Raw genomic sequence first — 15360 nt, 5'->3', positions numbered from 1 at the left:
TCGCATAGCGAGCCACCGTGCCCGCAGCGTGGCGACCGTAGCGAGCCCGCAAGAGGCATAGTTGCGCTCACCATGCTGTCTGGGTCCGGCCAGAAGGGATCCCGACGTCGGCATATTGACTGTCGGGATCCCGACTGTCGGACCCCTATACCACACCCGTACAGAATATACGGTAGATTGTAAGCTCCCCTGGGGCAGGGACTGATGTGATTGTTCAAATATTCTCTCTGTACAGCGCTGTGGAATATGTGTGTGCTATATAAATAACTGGTAATATAATAATAATAATGCTGTATATACATTCATGAATTCAGCAATTTAGAGTTCAGTATTATAGCAGTGCTGTATAGATTAATTGATTGATCAGTCCAGCTTAAGCCCTGTACACACGATAAGATTTGCTTTAGATTTGATGTTAGATTCGATTTTCTATTAGATCTGGCATTAGATCATCCCATTCGATTTGGTCTTAGATCTGTACTTTTGCATTCGATTTCACAATGTAGGCACAATGTACTCATTTGATTTACTGGATCGAATTCGAAATTTCCTTGGCTGCACAGTAGATTTTTCTATTCGATTTTGAGAAAACGGGAGCATGCATCGAATCGAATGCAGATCAAAAGTGTCCTAAAAACCATTCGATGTGGATTCGATTTTGCTTCTATAAGCAAAATCGAATCGAAAACAGGGAAAAATCTAAGCGTATGTACACAGCTTCAGTTCCCTGGTGACTCTCTGACACAACATCTCGCAGGCTCCTCTAATTGAATTTTAAACTGTGCTGCAGCCGCACCTCTGGAGCTGCCACTGCTTCTAGTCCACCATTTGTTCATGTTCTGACTATAAGGAGCACTACCAACTACCAACCCCTTAACAATCAGGGGATACTGAATTGAGTATACAGTATTTTACCCCTGACTACCTTTTTGTCTTCTTTTGGACAAATTAATGAGGGAACGATTCAGCACGGATACCTTTTCTGTTAGTTCTATGGCCCTTATTCTGGTTCACTCGCAAAGGAAAATTTGGTACTTGTTTTCTAGCACGGCGCCCATCGCATCGTATACCATAAGCCTTAAAATGGTATGTGATGCGACACAATGGCACCCGATCTTATACAATTTAAAATAGTATATAATGGCATACAATGCGATGGGATACGATTTTAAATTGTATAAGCACCCTAATGGGTGCTTTCAATGTTAAATGGGCCCCCTATAAGAATTTTCATTGTATAAGCACCCTAATGGGTGTTTACAATGTTAAAAGCACCCCCACTATCAACGTCAACCTGGAGCGTGGCGAGCGCAGCGCGCCCGCGAGGGGCGGCGGTACGCGTCCTCCGACCTTTTCATACCCCCACTATCCACGTCGGTGTGGATTTGAGGTACTTGTGTATTATCACGGCACCCACGAAATCAGCCGCAAATCGCATGCAAAAATCGGATGCAATTTTGCGGACGATTTTCGATCGATTTTTCACTTTTTCCGGCCGATTTGCATGCTGTTCCATCATTCCACACCTTGCACACCCCCGATTTCCATCGTAGTGCATCGCATGCAATATAGTGGCATGTGATGCATGCCATGCGATGCAATTGAAGCGATTCGTTTTGCAATTGTACAATCACCCTGATGGGTGCTTACAATGTTAAATGCACCACCATTGTTAACGCCACCCTCACTATCAACGCCAACCCGAAGCGTGGCGAGCCCGCGAGGGGCGGCGGTACGCGTCCTCCAACCTTTTCATACCCCCACTATCCACGTTGCCGTGGAGTTGATTTTAGATAGTGTGGCGAGCGTAGCGAGCTACCGAGCCCGAAGCGTGGTGAGCGGCCGCGGAATACATGTAAAGTAATCGCCACGCTTCGGGCTTGGTGGCTCGCCACACTATATAAAATTAACTCCACGCCGACGTGGATAGTGGGGGTATGAAAAGGTTGGAGGACGCGTACCGCTGCGCTCGCCACGCTTTGGGTTGGCGTTGATTGTGGGGGTGGCGTGGGGATGCATGTAACATTGTAAGCACCCATTAGGATGCTTATACAATTAAAAATCGTATTGGGGGGCCATATAACATTGAAAGCACCCATTAGGGTGCTTATACAATTTAAAATCGCATCACATGCGGCTATATGCAATGCGATGCAATACAATGCATAAGATGCCATACGATTGAAAATAGTGGGTGCCATGCTAGTAAACAAATACCAAAAATGTATTTTCAAATGGACAAAACCATGCTGCACTGGAGTGGGGAAGGGGGGCAGATGTAACACACCCCTGAAGAGAGATTTAGAATTAGGTGAGATATTTTGTTTCTGTGCAGAGAAAATACTGACATGTGGTGCGTGCTGCAACCCCTGCCCCCGTCTAGTGATGCCACTGGGGCTGAAAAACCCCAAGCTCAGCACCCCACACTGGCGGGTAGGGGGGGATACGCTGGTGACAGGGCACATAGGCACAGACAATAGGCAACTTGAGGAGCGTTGTTATTTATAGAACAATAGCTGATCTCTCACAGCAGCTTCCAGGCAGAGCCCAGAGGACAGCGCCCCCTACAGGGCCAGCACAAAGCCCAATCCACTCATTCAATCACCAGTATCTCACCATTGCAATGTCCTGCAGCGGGTGCGGACTCCGGAGTGGAGTTTCTGTCTGTGACTGAGGTCTGAAGTAACTGGCGGCAGTGGGGTGCGGATGATTTTGGTGTCACCACACTGACTGGTGACACCCGGTGCGCCCCCCCCCCCCCCCCCCCGCAACCCGCCTAGTGATGCCACTGTGTGTGTGTGCCAGTGTCAGTGTGCCCTCCTCCTCCCTGTGCAATATATGTGTGGGTGCCAGTGTCACTGTGTCCCTGGTCCCTATGCAATGTTGCAATGTATGGGTTTGTGTCAGTGTGCCCCCGTCCCTGTGTAATGTATAGGTGTGTGCAGGGGCGTAACTATAGCACCGCAGTCCCCGTGGGAAAAATGCATATAACACATGTAACTGTTTTAGGGAAGGCGGCCCCTTTCAGCTCCAAGCTCCATAGCAGATGCACCCCATGCTTCTATGGTAGTAATGCCCTAGGTCAACGGTCCTCAAACTTTTTTGCTCTGGGACCCCGTCAGGACAATAAAAATTATAACGGGACCCCAGCAATTTACCACAGAATGGTCACACACGTGTGTGGTCAGCAGAAAGCACATACATGACAGTATGGTGGAGGCACCTAATGATGGGAGGAGTCTGAAGTAACAGACAATTCAACTGATTTTTCAAACTACTTGGATGATTGATTAGAGAAGTCATCATCCATGATGGTCAACAATATGGAGTCGCGAACCACTTTGGGGTCAGGACCCACAGTTTGAGAACCACTGACCTAGGTCAATGGTGGTTTTGGTGCTGTGTTGCTGTTGCTTTGTTGTCGCTTGTAGTTCAGCTAAGATTCTGTTGTATTTTAGATGAAATAAAAGGTACCGGAGCAGACAGTAATGACGCCATGTCCAGCCAGCAGATCACATTGTGGCTGCAGGGCCTTTTCCTGTTTGCTGTGGTTTGGAGCATTGGTGGAACCATAAATGCAGATAGCAGAAAGAAGTTTGATGTTTTCTACCGTAACCTACTGATGGGAATGGACGATCAGCACCCTCGCCCCAAGAGCGTTAAACTAACTAAGAACAATTTGTTCCCAGAGAAAGGTAAGAGTAACTGGAGACATTGTGAGTATGTGTGAGTAACAGTACTGGCACTACCATTTAACTATCTAATAATAAGTTACATTTTGTTAGAACTGTTGGATTCTATTTTTTCTTTGAAGACTACATAAATGTCCTTTTGCATCCATTGTTTTGTGAGTATGACCTCCTGCAAAATACAGCCAAATAACAATATAATACAATAACAATATATAATAACAATTGGAAAGACATTCCGCTACAGAAAATCACTATGAGGTTTATGGCACATGTATATGATACATGATTTGTCAAACACGTGATTATTATTATTACATCTTTCATTTGTAAGGAACCACAACATGTACACAGTACAGAATACACATACATAAACAAGGCATTAGGACCGTATCCGATCAGCCATGGCTAATTAGAGCACCTGTGCTATCCTTTCAGCCCTGACTGCCAGCACTTATTGGGGGGTAATCAAAACCAAACCCCACCCCCATCTCCATTTTTCAGAGTGGTATACCAATTGGGCTCATAGGATACCAGATTAGATCTTAAATACAATACACACAGGCATGCTATACACACATTACATACAGTATCAGTGGGAGCATTGACCCAGGTGTGTAGGCCGGGCCATATTAATAATGGGGCAGATGGAGCTGCAGCTCCCGGCCTCTACATAAAATACACATAGATAATCTGGCAAATATTAACATTACTCCACACTGGGAAGGACAGGTGCATACCTCCCAACTGTCACGATTCCGTCGGGACAGTCCCGATTTTCGGGTCCTGGCCCGACGTCCCACCCGCGGCAGGCATTGTCCCGCTGCGGGGGGTGGCAGTTGGGAGACCCCCCAATCTAGTAGAATAGACGCTGTGCGCATGCGCACAGTGTCTATTCTCGTATGAAAATGAGGTCGCGGCTAATTAGCATAAGCCGCGCCCTCATTTGCATACGCCCCGCCCCCTTTTCGGACACGAAGCCGTGCGAGTGTCCCTATTTCATCCGGACACAAGTTGGGAGGTATGTAGGTGACCTGGGCAAAGGTAGCACAACTCAGGCGAAGGTAGCAAAAAGTCACAGATGATCCTGTATTCAGAGATCCTGTATCCAACATATGGGCAAGGCTCACAGTCAGAGTTGCTGACTGACTCTGCCCATAAGAGATTATATACTATGGATGCAGAGCATGGGCCCATGGGAGAAGCAGTGCACTGGGGCCCCTACACACACAACCACTCACAGAAATAATAATGTAAGTTATCAAAACAATTAAGCTTATATTTATATGTACCTGCAACACAATCAGTGTTTATACATTAAAAAAACAGGTACTTGTGTAATATCTGGGCGCCCGATTTTTTCATTGCATCGCATCGCATGCTATATAGTGGCATACAATTCATGCGATGCGATTTTTCATTGTAAAGACCCGATTTTTAATTGTATAGTTAACTATGGGTGATTTCATACCTCCACTATCCAACTACGAATGGAGTTGATTTTATATAGTGTGGCGAGCGCAGCAAGCCACCGAGCCCGAAGTGTGGCGAGCGGACGCAGAATACATGTAAAGTAATCCGCGTCCCCTCGCGGGGCTCGCTGCGCTCGCCACACTATATAAAATCAACTCCATTTCCTAGTTGGATAGTGGGGGTATGAAATCACCCATAGTTGACTATACAATTAAAAATCGGGTCTTTACAATGAAAAATCGCATTGCATCGCATGCCTTAAGTAGTGGCATGCAATGAAAAAATCGGGCGCCCAGATAATACACAAGTACCAAAAAGCATGCTGCACAGCAGAGATTAATCCACATAAACATTTGGACAATATAACAAGAAAATGGTAAATCCTACAGACAGAAATGTTCAACTTTTGCTCCCCTTCATATGGTTCCCCTTTCTCAATCTGTGCCCGCCATCATCCTTCACTTACCTATCTATTGCCTTCTTTCTTCTGATTTCTTCACTTCTGTCTTGTACGTCATGGCGGTGGCTGTTTTCTCCTTGGTGATAATGTCAGGCATGACGACATTCAGTGCGAACACTGGAGGAGGAGGACAGGGGGAGGAGCGATGCTGGCCAACGTTGGCCAGCGCTAATCGTATTGTCGTAAGCATCATTTTATTTTTTATTTTCCCTGCATTAAGCTGTTCTGGGGTCCCTATCTTTGTGGGGCCCCTGGGCCCTCCCAGCCCAGTGGGAAAGATTGCCCTGTATGGATGGGAAGAACAATTGAAGGGTCAACTGAGTAAAATAAATGGTTTAGGGTTGAACAAGTATAGATATAAGAGGGTTGTTGTGCTTTAACAAATATACATTACTGAGGGGTATTGTGACATATTAGTGATAAAGGATATGTCACTGGAACATATAATTTAATTGTAGTCTCTATTCTGCTCAAATATTAGAGAGGAAAATGTTCCTTGGCTCGGGCCCCTACAGTTTGGGAGAGAACAAAGTCATCTAATTTACCCCTCATAGTGACTGAGGGGGGTATGCAATCTCTGTCAAACTCTTTTTTTTTTTACGATATGTTTAGTTGTTTCGCCCGTAAATGTCGTTTTGCTTTTGCGTATTCAATGTATGTTTTTTTGTTTTTGTTTCTCTCCCACGTCAAAATGTTGTTTTGCGACTAACCAAGCCAATTTGTGCTCAAACTGTTGATATACTTCACAAACCTATTCAGTGTTCACTATTCAAGATGTTTATGGCAGCTTACAAATACTTTTACGTCCATTTAATCTAGACAGTTTTGATTGTCACAACAAGGTTACTTTGCCAAATGTAACTGTCAATTTTGATGTTCATGTTCCTATATCATGTATTTATGCGTCTCCAATGTATCCTGCCCTTTTTTTTTTTTGTAAAATTCCTTTTTGGAGCCATTTTGTGCTTTGTCCAATAATATTCCCATTTCTTGTTTCCATTATTGGGTCAATTATCCCATGATGCATTGTTGTTTGTTTTTGCCATGTCATGTTTTTTCCCCCCGTAATTCTCTGTTTACCTCAGAACTCTCACTCCTGTTTTAAGACTTCAGGGAGATCACAGCATTTTGCAGTCTGCTGATTTGGAAACGTTTTTTTTGTAGGGAATTATTTTTTTATAACTATAACCAAACTTTCTTCTCGTGCTGTCCCTGGTCCTGGACACGGGCTCCAACTCTCCAAGTTCTCTAACTCCACTTCACTCCCAGCCAAACTGAAAGCACCTCCTCCAAACTCAAAAAATGGCAGCGTCCCACGCGGTACAAGTTTTTATATAGTAGCTGTCGATGCAGGAAGGCAACTTAGCAACTCCTACATTGCGCTTTATAGGCCAAATATCAACAGGAGGCATATCGACTGTATGACACTTAGGCATGGTAAGAGGCTGTCGTGCTGCAATGCAACAGTCATGCAAAACGCAAACGTAAAAAATGTTCAATGTATAAAAATCAACGGGATTGAATACCCCCTGAATCTCCAACCTGTAAATTAAATCTATTTTGTTTTTCACTTTTAGACAATTGTTTTCACTTGACGTTCTCATCCTCCCCATACACCCAGCCTATTACTGGGAGCCGTTTTGATTGTAGGCTGTATAGCTAAACAGATCTCGCTTAAGCACAGTTTAAGATTAGCTTACACTGCACAATCTCTGTCAGTAAGTGTGGACCCCCCCTATAATATGGGAAGAACATGACCCGGAGAACTATACCTTTAAAGTTTATGTTTTTATAAAACCATATATGTATAGCTTCACTTACCTCTCCATTCCTCTTTGGAACACAGGAACTGTATATGACTTTTACTTCCACAAACAAGCCAGTGGACAATGGAACATATGGACAGATTACATTACTACAGAGGAAATTACAATTTCTCCGTCTGCCAAGGTAATATTATTTTTGTTTTAAAATACATTTTCCTAAAGGACCTATTTACCTTAAAGTCCAGGGCTGGCACAAGCCCTGGGGCACACTTCCTGCTTGGGTGGCAAAATGGGCAGTGTCATACTCTACTAATCACTGGTGGTGTTCTGCTTCCTAGGTGTCTGACCTGATTATCCCTACGATGGAAACTGCTAGACAGTCCTTTTTCTTACATACATACTTAGAACATTCAGTTCCTTTGCTGTTTGTGGGAACCACGGGAACAGGGAAATCTGCTATAACAAACAGTTTTTTATTAAAACTTCCAAAAAATCAATATATTGCCAACTGCATCAACTTCTCAGCAAGGACTTCTGCAAACCAGACTCAAGACATCATATTCTCCAAGCTAGATCGGAGAAGAAAGGGCTTGTATGGACCTCCGGTTGGAAAGAAGGCTGTTGTATTTGTTGGTAGGTAGCTTTCCTTTCATTTATTGCTGATAAAATGTACACAAAAATAAATATATGAACATGTTTTACTATGGGAAATATTCCCTTTGGGGCATATTCAATTAACAGCAGGGTTGACCCTACAGCGAAGTGAATGCGCCACGTGGAGAAAAGCTATACAATTATTTCATTATTTAGCCTATGCAATAATCCACTAGGTCAGTGAACGCGAACCCATTGATTCCACATAATGGGCCTGATTCACACCTGATAGCTGATCTGCAAAGTTGCAGATGTCTGTGAGTAGATAGCTGCCACCCAGACAGAAAAAAAAACCGCCCCGTGTAAATTTGCAAGAGAATGGATCTCAATTGCGGGTGTCCATGTCGACTATGTTGACATTTGGGACAAAAAAAAATGAAAATCTCATGTCGATCTGTTGACTGTTGACATTCCCATTGTCAACCTAATGCTTGTGTCAACCTTCAAACCCTGTCAACATTAGCCATGTCGACCTTAGCCATGTCAACCTTCAGTGGTGGACCCAATGCATGTCAACTTAATATGGGTCAACCCAGTGAGCGTAGTACGGATGGTGTAATGGTTAGCTTTACTGCCTCACAGCACTGAGGGCATGGGTTCTATCCCCACCATGGCCCTAACTGTGCAGAGTTTGTATATTCTCCCCGTAATTGCGTGGGTTTCCTCCGGGTACTCCGGTTTCTTACCGAATTCCAAAAATATTCTGGTAGGCTAATTGGCTCCTAACAAAAAAATTAACCCTAGAATGTCTGTGTGTGTGTGTGTGTCTGTGTGTCTGTGTGTGTACATGTGATAGAGAATATAGATTGTAGCTCCACTGGGGGAGGGACTGATGTGAGTGTTCATATATTCTCTGTAAAGCGGTACAGAATATGTGTGCGCTATTTAAGAAACTGGTAATAAATAAATTAAATTAAATAAACCTGTCCCTCACCATGGGATTCGGGTATGCTTGGGTATACATGGGTATGCTTATTCATTTTATTGTAACCTTTTCAGACTATTGGACACAAAGCTGTTAGATTCCACTATCCCCAGTGTGCTTGAAGTGTGTTTCACAAACCCTCTATTTTGATCCCTAGATGATCTGAATATGCCAGCAAAAGAAGTTTATGGGGCGCAGCCACCCATTGAGCTTTTGAGACAGTGGATAGATCATGGGCACTGGTATGACAGAAAGGACACCTCTCGGCTAGATATTGTTGATGTCCTCATTGTGTCTGCAATGGGGCCCCCTGGTGGAGGGAGGAATGACATTACAGGTAAGATTAAAAAGTTTACATAAAGCATTACGTTTGGATATTGCAACTTTTAACATATTTGGTATTTTATTTTCAAGGATTGGTAGGGCCTGATGTATTAAGCTACAAAAAGTGCTGAAATGGAGAGTTATAAACAGCCAGCCAATCAGCTCCTAACTGCCATGTTACAGGCTGGGTTTGAAAAATGAAAAGTAGGAGTTGATCTGCTGGTTGTTTATCACTGTCCCCTTTATCACTTTGTAAAGCTTGGTACAGCTGGCCTTTATCTAAATCAAAACATTTAACTCCAAGTTCAATTCAATGTTTCGGACTATTGACCTTTTTTAAGAACATAAAATAATGACCAAATGACATACCTTATACAGCTTCAAGGCAAGGATTTTCTCAGTGAATGCTCACCCGTTGCTGGGTAAGTGACATCACAATTCTGTGTCAATGTCACCCGCGACACTCGCCACCAGCTCCCCAGCAGGATGATGCTGTATATACTGTATATGTCAGTAGTTTTATGTACAATGACTTAAAGTACAGAAAAGTGTAGATTGCACTGATAAGTCTATATTATTAATACTCTTTGTGACATGAATTGATCGATTATTCATCTTTTGCAGGCCGTTTCATGCGACATTTAAACATAGTTTCTATACAAGCCTTTGATGATGAGATACTTATGAGAATATTTGGCTCAATATCAGATTGGCACTTTGGAAAAGGATTTGATATTTCATTTCTGAGGTACTATTTATATAGAGCATATGGTTTATAGCATAAATGTTGCTTTCATAATTGTGTTGATGTAAAATACAGTACTTGTTTTACCAATGTCCCATGTAAATGACCTCGTGCTCACTCTATTACCCTACACCTAATCAGTGTGGAGGGCATTTTTTAATTATGGATAAAGTTTTACTAATTATTTTTACTAATTAATGAATTACTGGACATCCGGAATAATCCCAGGCAAGTGGTGGTAACTCTATTGAGGCATGACCAGAACTTAGCAACGTATTAAAGGGGCTCCTGTTCCAATGCTTATTGAGAGACACCTCCAACCAGGGCCGGACTGACCCTTGCGCCACTGAAAAGGGGGCGTGGCCACATGGAAAGGAGGTGTGGGATAGGAGAGATAGGGACGACAGGGGTGGCTGGGTTGGAGAGAAATAGGGACAACAGGGGCGGCTGGGTGGGAGAGAGATAGGGGCGACAGGGGCGGCTGGGTGGGAGAGAGGGACGACAGGGGTGGCTGGGTGGGAGAGATAGGGACGACAGGGGCGGCTGGGTGGGAGAGAGATAGGGACTAGGGTGGCCAATCCCGGGATCGGCGGGATCCCAGGATTTGGCCCCCAAAACGCCGGGATTTCAATCCCGGGATTGGAATTTCCAATCCCGGGATTTCGGGATTAAACTGCGCATGCGCAGTTTAATGCCGGGCAGCGTCTGAGCACTCAGACGCTGCCCGGCTTCCCCATACCCCGCAGTGCGCAGCGTGACGAGGTCACGCTGTGAGGTCACGCTGCGCAGGGCACACGGCACAGCCGCACATCCACGGCTGCCCGCCCAGCGCTGACGGCCACCCGCCCACCCAGCGCTGACGGCCACCCGCCCGCCCACCCAGCGCTGACGGCCGGCCACCCACCCAGCGCTGACGGCCGGCCACCCGCCCTCCCACCCAGCACTCACGGCCGGCCACCCGCCCGCCCACCCAGCACTCACGGCCGGCCACCCGCCCGCCCACCCAGCGCTCACGGGCACCCAGCGCTCCCTACCAACCACCCACCCAGCGGTCCCTGACAACCACCCACCCCCCCCCCCCACCCACCCAGCGGTCCCTGACAACCACCCACCCAGCGGTCCCTGACAACCACCCGCCCACCCACCCAGCGGTCCCTGACACCCGCCCACCCACCCAGCGCTCGGGCGGCCAGGGTGTTTTTTATTATTAGGGAAGCCAATCCCGGGATCCCGGGAATCCCGGGATTGAGCATTTTTCAATCCCGAATCCCGGGATTGAAAAAATGCCCCGGGATTGGCATCCCTAATAGGGACGACAGGGGCAGCTGGGTGGGAGAGAGATAGAGACAACAGGGGCAGCTGGGTAGGAGAGAGGTATAGAACACGTGGGGATGTCAACTGTGTGAGATTGGGAAGTTGGGGTGCAACAGATAATACAGAATATATACAGTGAATGTATGTATATATATATATATATATATATATATACATAAATAAAATGAACACACTTGTGGAGCTTACTGTAGAAGAACCGGATGCCAGACTTTTAAATCTGCCTGTCCTCTATCTGCTTCCACGAGCAGCAGCAGCAGCTTGTAGAGGGGAGGGCTTGTAATCGGAGTGCAGGGGGAAGCGTTCTGTGCTTATTAGCAGGAACAGAAACACATAAAGCAGCAGGGAGATGCTGCAGTTACCACTGCCTGTGCGGATGGGCATGGGAGGGACAGATCAGCGTCTGGCTGTGTAAGGCTTCCGGCGCCGCTGCCTGTAATACACACTGTGACAGGCGGGTGCAGCACAGACCGGAAGCATCAGCAGGACAGAGTGAGATAGAGAGGATGGCTGCTCAGGCACTGTCGCGTAAGGGTGCCGCGGCGTCACATGACGCACTGCGGCACTCAGTGTGCATAAAATCGGCCCACAAGGCCATCGGCCCTTCTGGCATTTGCCAGAAGTGCCAGATGGCCAGTCCGGCCCTGCTAAAAACAAATTTTCTATAATATTAAACTGTAATGGCAATTTACAGAGAATTATATTTATAGTCTTTTACAAGCAGCCTGAAATGGTATCTGAGGACTTGAGGAGAGGAGCTGCTTGCTCCATGACCAGGACACTAATGGTTGGCATTAAAGTTTATTTTTCATGGCACAAGCAGCTTCTCTCCTCAATTCCGCAGATACCTTTTCAGGATGCTTTTTTAAGACTTTAGAAGGAGAGTGACAAAGTACACTGAGGTGGGGAGCTGACATTGTGGGTTAGAGACATGCTAAAGTCCCATACACACTACATGACCGTGGCCGATATATAGTCAAGCATATCGGCCATGGATGTCCAATATTGCCTGTACGCACTGAATGGTATCGGTCATTGATACCATTCAGTGACATCACCTGGACCCACTAAACATGCAGGTCATTTCACTAAATTGCCAAATTGACCTGCATGTTCAGTAAATATCATTCATTGTAAACGACGCGCAAAGCATGTATTGTTAATGATATTAAGTAACCACACTGAACAATATCGCTAAGAAGCCTCTTTTTGAGCAATATTGTTAACAATATCGCCCAGTAAGTATGGGGCTTAACTTCAAATCTTATATTGTCCAAACGTTTATGTGGATTATCCTCTACTGTGCAGCATGTTTTTTTTTATACATATATTTAAACACTGATTTTCTTGCTGGTACCTTTTAAATATAAGCTTCAATGTTTTGACAAATTACATTTTTATTTCTGTGAGTGGTTGTGGAGGTAGGGGCCCCATGGCACTGCTTTTGCCCAGGAGCCAGGCTGGAGGCATTGCGCAAAGGAGCCGGGAGCTGGAGGTCGGAGAGCTTGTGAGGTCTCTCTATGCCCCACATTCTCTCCCCTCTAATTCACCCCCACTCTCGTCCTCTCGCTCTTTCCTCCCATCGCTCTTTCACTCCCTCTCTCTATCTCAAACACTCTCTTCCCTAGGGTTGCCACCTCTCCCGGATTTCCGGGATTCTCCCGTTTTTGGTGGCAACCCTCCCGGAGGCTTTTTCAGTCTCCCAGATTACGGGATTCTCATGGAATCCGGGTGTCTTACAAAGCCTCTGGTCCAGCCCCCCCAGTCCAGCCCATTCGCCGCAGACGCTGCGGAGATGCCCAGAGCCCCAGACGCGCTCGCGAGATGATGTCATCATCTCACGAATGACTGCTCTGCAGGCCCGCCATCCGCCCACCGCTGGTGTGGCCATCGGACCCGTGCACCCAGTGTAACCTGCAACCGGCTGGCTTCACCTGGCTCCTCCTACCTCCGACTCCTGCTGCTTCCCGCAGGCTCCTGGGTCTTGCTGTCTCCGGGATGTTCCTGTGTCCAACATGGAAAACAAGTGAGTGGAGGTTCCCGATGGGGTGTTGGATGATCTTTGCAGGTGGTCACTCTCTACCTTATCGAAAGATGCACTTTTATAAGCTATTGCTCCGTGGTTAGCCCAGTCCAGTGGTACTACCACTCTAAATATACCCAGGCATCCTGCTGGCACTTGTAGTTCTAAAGTTGAAGATCTATACATATATGTTCGTGTCAGTGCTGTGATGTGACTTTCACACAACTACAGTATGTCCTTAGCTATATTACCTGGCTGTCACTATTATTGTAGCATAATAACAGCAGTGGGTATGCCATGCCATTGAAGCTGAGTACAGTATCTGGATGGATGACAGACAATAGGTCAACACATATGGCCGACTTGTATCAATGCAAACAATATTTTGACATAACAATAGTTGACACACGAAAAGGCGAAAGTTTTTCATAATTTTTTTTTTCTTCATGTTTTGGACTTAAGGAAAGATAGTGTGCTGAGTGTACGAAGCACATGGCTCCGAGCATGGCGAGTAAAGCGGTACATTCATTGTGGGTCCATGTGCTTGGGTGCGAACATTGACACCAAAAAAAGGTGAAACATCATGTTGACCTTTTCATGCGTTGACATATTGCTTGTGTTGAACTTTTGGGGTCAACTTATAAGTCTGTGAGCTATACCACATTATAGTGCCCATGTACACACCTAATTTAGACTGCAGGGTGCTTTACTTACTTTACTTTACTTGAACTTGCCCACAATGGTACATGTATACTGTACAGTATATGGGAAGCTCAGTGAGTGTTTCTGCTTATTATAAGTATTTGGTCTCCCTTTACAATTCATTTTGCATATAGGGTTGCCACCTCTCCCGCTTACACAGTGCTGGCCATTTACGGGATTCTCCCGTCTTTGGTGGCAACCCTCCCGGAGGCGTTTCCAGTCTTCCGTATTCTGGGATGCCCTTGTTTTGAGGCAATGCCAACTGTTTTGGTAATATGCAGAAATAAACCCCCTCCCTTCCCTGTTATGGTGCCCCTCTGTCATTTAGTTCTGGATCTACCCCAGCCGGGCAATGTATCAGTGGCGGCAATGCCACAAAAGGGCCCTGCTGCTAGATGCAGTCCCACCTTCTACGGCCCGCTGTCCTCCTCTCTGCCCGTTCCTGGCCACTGCCCCATCTCCTCCCACCCCACCTCCTTCTCCCGATACAATTCAGTAAATATAAGTCCCAGCGCTGCTGGATGTGGCCCCGCCTACTGTTATGCTGGCTCCGCCCATCAATGATTTGCTGCCGCCCACATGAGGCCACTTCCAGATATTTTCCACGGCCACTTTTAGTCCCCACTCCACCCCTGGTTCGCCAACAGTATCTAATTTAAATGGTACATTTAACATACCAGTGGAATTTGGAATTCACTTGATGGAGCAGCAATTGTGTGAGATCAGGCTTTTTTTGGATAGTTTGGACTGTGTCAGAGAACACGGCTATTTCTGGTAAAGTTAAAAAAGAATTGAGAAAGATCTCCATAAGAAATTCAAAGCCATATTGGTTCCTCAGGTTATAAGGCACCAGCCAATCAGCTGTGTTTAAAAAATGACAGTTAGGAGTTGATTTGCTGGTGCGTTATCACCTTCCAATTTATCACCACTTTATCACTTTAACAGGTTTAATACATCTGCTCCTGAGTGTTCTCAGAGCTTCTACATTATCCTTTTTGTAGTTACCAATGGATATCTCTGTTCTGTTACTCAGTATAGTCATCATTTAGGAGATTTATCATTACATTAACATGGGTGACATTGAGGTTCTTAGCACAAAAATGTGAGCCCGCCTACCACGTCAAGGTGACCTCATCAGGTGGGTTGGCGGAGGGTAACTATGCTATTCTAAGCTATGCTTAGCTATGCTATGTCTATGGTCTTAGTATAGCTATGCTTAGCAATGCTAAACATAACTATACTAAGACCATATCCACAGCATAGCTAA

The 15360-nt window shown here is 45.7% G+C and overlaps 1 protein-coding gene across 1 annotated transcript in view; it reads left to right on the top strand.

The window, feature by feature from the left end:
• Positions 1-15360, top strand: part of DNAH3 (dynein axonemal heavy chain 3) — a 399027-nt gene that overhangs the window by 285710 nt on the left and 97957 nt on the right. Inside the window, exons 40-44 of the mRNA XM_083153252.1 lie at positions 3459-3695; positions 7469-7572; positions 7727-8021; positions 9125-9304; positions 9916-10039. Of these exons, the coding sequence (XP_083009378.1) occupies positions 3459-3695; positions 7469-7572; positions 7727-8021; positions 9125-9304; positions 9916-10039 (940 nt within the window). The remainder of the gene's footprint in view (positions 1-3458; positions 3696-7468; positions 7573-7726; positions 8022-9124; positions 9305-9915; positions 10040-15360) is intronic.

This window comes from Crinia signifera, chromosome 7 (assembly GCF_055691185.1).
Source record: "Crinia signifera chromosome 7, ASM5569118v1, whole genome shotgun sequence".
Lineage (NCBI taxonomy): Eukaryota > Metazoa > Chordata > Amphibia > Anura > Myobatrachidae > Crinia > Crinia signifera.
The sequence above is the reverse complement of the archived record's forward strand: the minus strand, read 5'-3'. Positions and strand labels throughout refer to the sequence as shown.